The 10097-nt window shown below is 31.2% G+C and overlaps 2 protein-coding genes across 5 annotated transcripts in view; one reads left to right on the top strand and one right to left on the bottom strand.

Annotated features, from left to right (window-relative positions):
• The first annotated feature begins 603 nt into the window (after positions 1-603).
• Positions 604-9275, top strand: LOC135845416 (TBC1 domain family member 2A-like). 2 transcript variants are annotated; one of them, XM_065363944.1, is made up of 14 exons: positions 604-656; positions 783-902; positions 1019-1280; positions 1380-1607; positions 1911-2056; positions 2182-2270; positions 2350-2529; positions 2710-2799; positions 4320-4521; positions 4605-4838; positions 4912-5072; positions 7825-7933; positions 8032-8217; positions 8302-9275. In XM_065363944.1, the coding sequence occupies exons 1-14, from the start codon at positions 612-614 to the stop codon at positions 8380-8382; spliced, it is 2133 nt and encodes a 710-aa protein (XP_065220016.1). In that variant the 5' UTR covers positions 604-611; the 3' UTR covers positions 8383-9275. The 2 variants fall into 2 exon arrangements, with proteins under 2 accessions (XP_065220016.1, XP_065220017.1); XM_065363945.1 differs by lacking the exon at positions 783-902 and having other exon boundaries at positions 609-656.
• sosie overlaps positions 9024-10097 on the bottom strand; it is a 21918-nt gene continuing 20844 nt past the window's right edge. For all 3 annotated transcript variants that reach the window (XM_065363947.1, XM_065363946.1, XM_065363949.1), the window contains exon 5: positions 9024-9561. In XM_065363947.1, the coding sequence (XP_065220019.1) occupies positions 9488-9561 (74 nt within the window). In that variant the 3' untranslated portion in view covers positions 9024-9487. The remainder of the gene's footprint in view (positions 9562-10097) is intronic.

Raw genomic sequence — 10097 nt, 5'->3', positions numbered from 1 at the left:
TTTGGATCTGTTTATTTTTTCCTTCGCGAAGTTTGGATTTAAAATATGGGTACAAAAAATGAAAATGTGTATTTAAAAAAAAAAATTAGATTGGATCAGTTTATTTTCAAAATTACTTACTTTCAATTCGTTTCGTAAAATTTTATACAAATTTATAAAAAAAGAACTTGAAAAATGATATTTAAACTTTTTATGTTTTAATTGGTTGATTTTGAATCTACAATTCGTTTTCTTTAAAACTTCACAATCAGGAGATACGAACCTAATGTATTTGCGGCAAACCGGTTATGCAATTTTATTAACATCTTTGAAATACTACGAGTTGCGTGTATTACAAATTTGAAGGCAAAATAACACTTATGTTGGTCAAGTTCGATTTTCATTCACAAGAATCACTTTTAATGCTGATTTGATTGAAACTTCATAGTTACTTTCGAAATAGGTGAGTATGCAGCGTATGTACTAAGTACCTACTCTCAACACAGAGGGAATTCGAATTTCACGCTTGGATACGAGCGTGATGTGCGTGCAGCAGATTCAACGTTGCTTGGCAACTTGAGATGTATACAATGTGCTGATCGGTCGTCAAGTTTACAGCTGTTCAGACTCGAATGTTTGGCCAAATGGATGAGAAGCAGGTTCAGTTGATTATTCAGGTAAAAATATATATATATTTTTTTCAATTTATTTTTTTAAGATGTTGTGAGAGATTAAGTGAGCAATAATTTGCTAGTTAGATAATTTACCTATCCAATAAGGTGTTTTAAAATGTTGACAAATAGGAAAAAAATTTAGCGATCGAGCAATACAATCGAAGTAAATTATTAATCGAGAAACTTGAACAAGAATTACAAACACTAAAGGACTTACAACCCACCAGCAGTAAAAATATCGTCAATATAGTAAATTGAATTAAAATTTCTATTACTTAGTTAATCTTTTTCAAATATTAGATAAATATGTAGGTCTAAATATCAGAAAATTGTCTGTTTTTTTTTTATTAAAATTTTTTTTCAAGGTTCAAAAAGAATACACAGAAATAATCAACTCACTCCGCGACAAATTAAAATCAGTCCAAGATAAATATAAAGAAGAAATATGCATCAATTCGAAAAAAGATGGAGAGATAGCCATTTTAACCAAACGCACCGATGAACTGAGCTCCAAACTGAAACAAATCGAAACTGAATTCTTCAACTGTAATAATCTATTGAAACAAGAACGAGAGAAATGTTTAACATTGGAAAACGATTTCATCAAACTCCAAAACGAATCGTTTTGTAAGCTCGATTTCTAAGCATAATTTCATTATTGTTTACTTTTCCTTGATCCAAAAAGTGTTACGCAACGATTCCGTATTTTAATTTGTTTTGTTTTAGCGTTGGAGAAAAAATACAGCTGTGTGAGAATTCTCGAAAGTGAACGAGATAAAGTAATAAATGAAAATCATAAGTTGTCGAACGACTGCAACGAGTTAGAAATCGCGTTGGAAATTTGTCACCAAAAAATGCGTGGTTACGATGATGAGATTAATTTATATTGTAAATGTTTGAAACAAATGGAGCAAGATAAGAAAGCTTGTGAAGAAAATGAAAAAATTGAAAAAGGTAAGGTTTTGAATTTTTTCTGCGTAATTTTCTATTTACCTATAATATTTAAAAAATTGTAGATTACCAAACGTACCTACCTGTTTTAAATTTCTTGCATTGCATTTCTTTTCCCTCTTCCTGTTTCCATCACAAATTCTCCAAGATTACTCTGTTTTTAGGGAAACTACTTTTTTTTTTGTTTAAAAAATTGTTTTTTGGTTGTTTAAAACGTCCGAACTCTGCTCCCTTGTACTGTTGAAGTGCTTCCTTTGACAACCAAATTTTGCTAGAAAACATTCTCAAAATATTAAATCGTTTCAGATCTGAATAACGAACTACAAAAAAGAGTCGAATCAATGAATTCAACTTTGAAAATACTTCAAAAAAAATTAGACAGCAAAGAAGAATTAATTCGAAAAAATGTGGAAAATCTCATCGGACATTTGTCAATACACGATGAATTCAAAGTAGGTATCGAATTTCAGTTCTTCGAATTACCCCCAAAAAAGTTTATCATTATGAAATATATCTATATTATTTTAAACACCAATCGAGCTAATGTCTCTAAATTTTCCCCATTTTCTTTCCTTAGGAATCTCATGACGATTATTTCAATGAAAGTAATATCGAAGATGAGAATTATTCAAAAGAATTTTTGCAATTGAGAGTTTTATTATCAAAGTAACTACGATGAAAGTCTCCTTAAAATAATTTATATTTACGTGATTTGAGAATTGAAAATGGCTTATACAATTTTTAGTTTCAAAAAGGAACTCGAAGACTGCATCGCTGAAAAATATCGTTTAGAAATGAAATTACAGACAACCGTATCCAATATGGAAAAATACAGGGAGTATATCAGAGAAGCGAATAATATGATCAAGTGCTTAGGTAAAAAACTCGACGATCAAGAAGAAATTATCAAAAAAATCAATTCCAGGTACCTATTAGACAACTAAATCGCAATGGAGCTGTTTTTTTTACAAAAATGAGTTTTCCATGTACCTACCTTACCTTTGTACAGTTTTCCATGTACCTACCTTACCTTTGTACGTAGTGTTCTCGCTTCTCGCTTCTGTTTTGTATTTATTCCATATCGTTGCTTTGAATGATTTCATAGGAAAGATGTGGAAAAATGTGTGCAGAAAATTGGAAACACAAATGCAGAATTACAAAAGCATATTCATTCTCAGGAAGAGCTGCATAAAAAGTGAGTATCTATTCTTCTACGAATATATTATTCAATTACGTTGATTAGGTAATTTTACGGAATACCTAACTGGTGAAAGGTTCATTTTTAGATGGAAAAGCGAAGTCACCGAATTAATAAACCGTTTCAAAAATAGAATTAGCTTCTTAAACTCCAAGTATAAAAAGTCTCAAAAAGAAAACCTTAAGCTCAAGAAATGCCTGAATAAATACTTACAAGCAGATACCTAAGCTAACGATGAATAAAAATTCGAAATAATACATAGCTATAGGTACCTATAGTCATTCATTGATTATCTTCCTGTGTTTGTAAACTTTGTTTCTTCGTGAAAAGATCTGAATAGTAGAATAAAGTTGAAATTGATATCAGTGTAATTCAATTGTTTTACTGGAACAGAATTCAGTTCAAAGAAAGGATTGCTCCAGATTTATAGATATTTAGTTCAAACAGATTGAGATTTGAGAGAAGCAGAACTAAAACTCAGTTTCAATTCTATTTCAAATCGCTCCTTCGCTTGTTATTTTGCAGTTCTCTTTCTTTTTATTTAGTTTGTATCGAAACAGAAACCTGAGTCATGCAGACAATTTACTGTTTTGATTGCAATTTAAATAGAATAATTATTTTTCCTGTTTGTTATTATATGTATGAGTATACTCATACTCAACTCAACGTATTTTCCGTGAATTTTTTCCTGAATTTTATTTTTCCATCATTTTCTTCTATGACGTCAAAGTCGATCGCAGCGTTTCCTCAGCAGGATTAAAAAACTAACGAAAAACCAGGTCATTTGACTTATCAGGGATCTCATTAATTTCGCATTCGCAGATAAGAAAATAACTGATAAGCACAAAATTTCATTTTTTTTAATCACCCAAACCAGAAATTAAATTCTCACCGTAGTTAATTAATTTTTTCAAAAAAAAAATACTCTCCCCAGTTCGTTAGAAACACTCGTCAAACGTGTAATTTTTTACGAGATTTTCTTCCGTCGTAATTGTAACCAATCTAGTCTTCGTATTGAGCATAATTATTCGGTTCTGAATTTATTAATTTTTTCTCTTTCATTAATTTTATATCGACGTGAAGTCATTATTCGTCTTCCGCGTATGTGAATATTGAATGATTCACCAAGCTGGCAAATAGTTTTCGTGGCGAAGCGGGGACAATTGCGATCGCACTACGTGATCATTTTTAGCATTCGTTTAGTTTATTCAAGTGTTTGCTTAGATTTTTTACGTTATCAAACCGTCCGGTATTGGGTGTTGTTGATGAAAATAATGAAATTACAATCTACTTTATCGTGTAAATTATCGACGACTACGTTACCCATGTTATCGTAGTGGGTTTCTCTATTACAACTGTAGAATTGATAACAATGACTTCTTCGAACTTTAGGTGATCTCATCGTTCGAATAAATATAGTAGTACATGTTTTAGTATAGTTCATTCAGTAGTAATTGCAAAGTTGTATAGAAAACAAGTCGTGAATGTGTTACGATGGTGGTGTTTTATACTTTCAGTAATGTTGACGAGTACGGGTTTCGAAGACCGGATGATTTCGATTACCAACAGTACGAGAAATTCATGTCCACGTATTTCATAATTTTGACAAACAGATCGAAGAAATGGTACAGTTTAATAAACGACGAAAAACGTTTGAAAAAAGGACCTCAGCTGAAACGCTACGTAAGGAAAGGGATTCCATCTACCTATCGATCTAAAGTACGTAGTAACCGGCCACACATTTCAAATTACCAACTTAATTGTACATTTTTGTATCATTATTTTTAATTTTCGTTCGATAGGTTTGGGCTAAAATCAGCGGAGTCGAAGATGTGGATGTAAAAAGTCGCAACGAATTATTCAACAAGAGCTTAAACACAATTTTGGATAGCGAAGTAGTCCAAGCTATACGTCTCGATCTTCCTAGAACCTTTCCCGACAATATTTATTTTATACCTTCGGAAGGATTTCAAGAACAACTGTATCGAATCCTGTTCGCTTTTGCAGCCGATAACAAGGAAGTTGGATATTGTCAAGTAAGTCATGGTCGTTAATTTTTCGCAAGGTCTTTACCAATGCTAAATATATAAATATACAACGTTGTTTCAGGGATTAAATTACGTCGCTGGGTTGCTCTTACTAAATACCAAAGACGAAGAAGCAACTTTCTGGCTGTTGAAAGTTTTAGTCGATAGAATTCTACCAGGTTATTATACTCCTAAAATGAAAGACTTGATGATCGATATAGAAGTCTTCGATCGTATTGTAAAGTAAGTTTGTGTATCATTTCTTAATCTTACCAGTTAATTTATTCCTTATCTTCATCGATAATTATCAGCGAGATTCCCGCGAGTAAGATAATTGATTTCGAATGCAACTCGAGAAAATTGATTAATTTTATACCGATTGATTTACTCGTAAAAAATTTATAATTTCCTTTTTATCATCGCCATAAAGTATAGCCTTGGGGAATTCCACGAACGAATAAATCGAGTCAGCTAGGGAAAAAAATCATAAAAAATTCTTTGTGTGAGAAGAAACAAATACTTTATAGTTAGAAAGGGTAACGTACTCGAGTCGTTGTGGTAGGTATTGATTTAACCTGAAAAAGTCGCGTCGAGTAATTATCAAATAATTCAGCACAAAATTTTATCAAAACTCCGCCTTCTTATAAACTGTATACTTGTGAATTATAAATGAAAGATTCAACTGTCTGATTCGTGTTGAAAGTTGGCCTTTTATTGTTTTCTTATGTTGGCATATTCTCAGTACGAATAAGTTATTTACCTTTCGGGCAATTATTTCTAAACTATCCTTTTTAATGCGGTCTTTTGACTAAGTAAACTCCAAATGTGGGACTATATTTTAGGGTTCAGGAAGTACTCAAATATGTTAGGTGAATGAACCTTGTATGGTGGGTATAGATGAAGCGATAGAATCGAGCTTAAAATTTACAATTTTTTTCAATTAAATTTCGCTGATAATTTTGTATTTTGATGAATGTTGATGGCAGTGGTTCGCAGAGTTTTGTTATGTTCAGGAACTTTAATTTTTAAATATTTCATTGAGGAAATCTTGAAACATGATAAAGATGAAATTAAATTTCGAAAAAAAATAATAACGGCGTATTATTTTTTTTCTGGGTTTTCAACCTTCTAAACATCTGTAGAAATGGCTTCAAAATGGTCAAAAATAATTTTCTTTGAGTAATTTACTGAAGCATGGTCTTTTATGTATTTTTTCTTCTCTTGAAAGGTGCTAAAATTTTAACTAAACAGATGATAAATTATTTGATTGGGGAATTGAATTTGAAAAATGAATTTCATGACTTCTGTTGAAATAAGTTTCTGAGAAAAATTGAATTATATTTTCTTTAATGGAATAATATAAAATCGTTAGTATTATTCAAGGCTTTACTGTCTTCTAAAATGAGATTTTTTTTTTTTTTAAATAGATAAATGTATAATTTGCTGTAATATTTTTTCTTCCAAATCCACCCCCCCTCCCACTTCAGAATGCCCGAAAGTTTCACTTAGAGGGTTTTACTTCATTAGATTTTTTTTTTGAACCCAGAGGGTGAGACAGATGCAATGTGAAAAAAAGGTCCAATGACATTTTTGTATTCAATGTTTTTATTATTTAGATCATGTATACATATTTAAATTTTTACTCTCATTTGGGAAAGAAAGGAGCTGAGAAGGGTTGAGGGAACTTAGTCGAAGAACTAGAGTCTTTTTTGTTCAGCGTTCTTAAAAACTTGCTTATCTAAGGTCACATCATTGATTTTTCAATGGGTCACACTACTGAAACCTTTAAAAAAAATGTCAACTTCTATGGAAAGAGGTGCTAGAGGCGTGAAAGGGGGTTCAATCAAAAAACTAAGGTCATATTCGTGTTCAGCACCTCCAAAAACATAACAATCGATATATCACATGCCCTAAATGTTTTTTGAAAGTTTGATCCAATTTTTCTGGGGGGGGGGGAGGCGGTGTTCTTTTCCTTCAATTAAGACTGTCCGATCCAAAGGAGATCATGTATGATGTAGATAATAATTGTGAAGAAAAATTACGCTTGAATGTATTTTTTAAGCAATTTCCTCCATTTTTTTTGCTGAATTACAGGGAAAATCCACGATTTAACTGGTGGGAGGAGGAGAGGGGGTTGAAAATCGATCATCATATAGGATATACTTGCGACCTATCAAAATGGATTAAAATTTCGCGCTGAATTCAAAAATATCGACGATTTTTCTGTTTTTAATCGTGGAACTACCCCTCCTCCCCTCCCATTGAGATTTTTTGTACATTTTTGTGATGTTGATAAAATGTATTCTTGCGACCTATCAAAAAAGATTAAAATTTCGCGCTGAGTTTGAAAATTGCGGTGATTTTAACGTTGGCCTCAAAGCTGAAATTTCTGGCCCAAATTTGAAATTTTTCTGGTGGAGTTTGGCGATGTAATAGAACATATTCTTGCGACCTATCAAAATGGAATAAAATTTCGCGCTGAGTTCAAAAATAACGGTAACTTTTGAATTGGCTCCAAATCTGAAATTTTTGGCTCGACAAGTGAAATTTTTAAAATGAATATTGGCAATATCAATAAAACATATTCTTGGGACCTATTAAAGAAGTTTGAAATTTCGTGCTGAATTCAAAAATAGCGGTAATTTTCATTTTGACCCTCAAACTGAAATTTTCAGGTTTAAAAATGTAAACTTTTTGGCTAATAAAAGGTACCTTTCCAATCAAGTTCTCAAAAAAATTCATTCATGTGTAATTGACATTTGAGAAGAGATTTTCTGAGTGTTTGAAAATTGATAAAAATATTTTCAAACGAACTTTGAACTTGTATTTTCAAAAATTAGGATCTTAACTTTTTTCAATGGGTGTATACTGTTACTGTTTTTTTTAATCTGCTCTTATCTATGTTCTAAATGGCTCGACGTGCTACGTGCAGAATTCTCTCGAGACCTTGATATCGATAATTTTTTTCTATATATAAAAATATTTTATTTTTCAGATCAAAAATGCCAGAATTATATAAACACATCAAGTCCTTAAACATTCCATGGTCTTGCCTTATTATGAAATGGTTCATTTGCTTGTACGCTGAAGTTCTCCCTACGGAAGTAAATATTTCCCATATTCGTAATATGTAGTTCTATAATGTGTGGGTATTTTTTACAGATATTGATAATATTATGGTATTTTTACTTTGTTATCGCAGACGGTGCTTAGAGTGTGGGATTGCGTATTTTACGAAGGCTGCAAAGTATTATTCAGAGTAGGAATTACGTTGTTAAATCATAATGAGAAAACCCTGTTAGAATGTAGTAATTTTACGTCGTTTACCGACTCCTTTAAGAAAATGCAGTCCGATATTTTCGTTTTGGATTGTCACACGTTCATGAAGGTATTAAATTTAATCATGCTTTAATATTTTTTTCTATTTTTAAGAAACCCTGTTTTATTTAATTTTTTTCTTTTATTTTTACAGAAAGTCAACAGTGAAAATAAATTCATCACGAATAGATTACTGCAGAAATTACGTAAACAAGTAAAAAGTGAAAAGAAATAACTCGAGTGAAACTAGTCCCTGTGTTTAAAATATACGGTGCCGTCGAAAAAAAAGCTACCTACGTTGCATTTGAAAATTCAAAACTTCGCGTATTTTTATGAAAAGGCTGCTAATTTGGAATTTTAAGTCTATAAAAAATGTATCCTTTATCCTCCGTCTAAATGAGTGCTGTGATAAAGAAAGAACGTTTAGAGTATTTTTAGCGTATGCAAGATGACGAAGTGTTTTAAATTTCGCGCTTAAAAATAATGATATTATTATTTAAAAACGTATATTGTTCTAGTGCCATAGACATTTTTAGTGAGTAATCATCAATCATCGCGAATGATTATTGATTGCAAATTCCAGGTTTACCTATTAAATGTGTCATTATAGTTTGTTGCCATTTTGCCTATAATGCATTCCGATGTTTGTGTTCAAGAAGTATATAAATGATATTGTTTTGTTTATAAAAACAGTATTATAATTCGATAGGTTCTACTAGCAATACAATATTGTGATTTAATATGTACCGCCTACAAATAATAATTGTGATTTGATTTGTTTTAGTTTAATTTAATTTTTTAAATTGCCTAGTTTTATCGATACCTATTACCTACCTGTTTTTTATTACCACCGAATTAGAAAATAAAAAAATGGGAAATTTTTAAAAATTTTTTATTGGTACAAAGAAAATCATAATTCTTAATATACAACAATAAATAATTTAAATCTGTAGGTAGAATTTTTTTTACACACATAATGACGTAGCTTTCTTCACAATTTATGATAAAAATATGATACAGAATGCGAAAATTTTCCAATTTGAACGATACCATGTTTACATATTCACTCACTCTCTTCGTCGTTGTTGGTTTTGTTTCGCTAAACGAACTAACGGTGAATTAGTCTAAGTGTTGCTTAAAAATATACAAACAGTGCCCCAGAAAATTGGTACAAGGCATTAGAGATTGTCTTCGTTGTAATTTACAAAAATTTTATAAGTACGAAATCGTTGAAGCAAAACCATGGCACTAATACTTATGTAAAAATGAAAACCAGTGGAATATGGTAATTGTTTTTTTTTGTTTTTTTTTTCTCTCTTTAAATTGGTAATTCATCTTTTTCAATAGTATCTCCAGAATGTAAACGAAGCTCCTAAAGCGATCGCCATAGGTCCAGCGTGTAAGAAACCACAACCTGAAAAATAATATACGTATAAATAAATTAAGTACCATGTTAAGCTATGGTTGCAAAAATACATGTACGTGTAAGTATTTCTTAAGGTAGGTAAAATAAAATGAAAAAAAAAACAAATGGGAAGAACGGCAACCGTGAACGTTTTACTAAATCTGTTAATGCCCATTGTAAAAATTATGGCTTTGTTAATGGCTTTCAGTCACGAGTGACTTTATTTCGCGGTTAAAAATTACGAAATACGGTAATCGCTGACTGAGCATAAGAAGTAAGAAGTACATACAAAAAAAGGGTAAAAAATGTTTGGGTTTAGTTGATGGCAAAACTTGGGTGCGTGAGGCGAGCTTGATAACGCAAATATTTATCTGTTTGCTATTGAAAGGTTTGAAGAATTATGTTCAGCTATAATTCTATCAACGATGGACTTTTTCAAGGTTATCTTCACACCGAAATATGTGCTATTGGTGAATAAGTTTGTAGGTAAGCTTTATCGCCTGTTTGTTAAGTTGATGCAGGTTTTCGACAATTGTTGAATAATT

This window comes from Planococcus citri, chromosome 4, assembly GCF_950023065.1.
Source record: "Planococcus citri chromosome 4, ihPlaCitr1.1, whole genome shotgun sequence".
Lineage (NCBI taxonomy): Eukaryota > Metazoa > Arthropoda > Insecta > Hemiptera > Pseudococcidae > Planococcus > Planococcus citri.
The sequence above is the reverse complement of the archived record's forward strand: the minus strand, read 5'-3'. Positions and strand labels throughout refer to the sequence as shown.

Bases quoted from the DNA above. Each gene is read 5' to 3' on its own strand.
- LOC135845416 (XM_065363944.1), top strand. From the start codon at position 612: ATGTTTGGCCAAATGGATGAGAAGCAGGTTCAGTTGATTATTCAG. The intron at 1,608-1,910 runs GTAAGGTTTTGA...AAATCGTTTCAG, and splicing joins AAATGAAAAAATTGAAAAAG to ATCTGAATAACGAACTACAA. The intron at 7,934-8,031 runs GTAAATATTTCC...TTGTTATCGCAG, and splicing joins CTGAAGTTCTCCCTACGGAA to ACGGTGCTTAGAGTGTGGGA.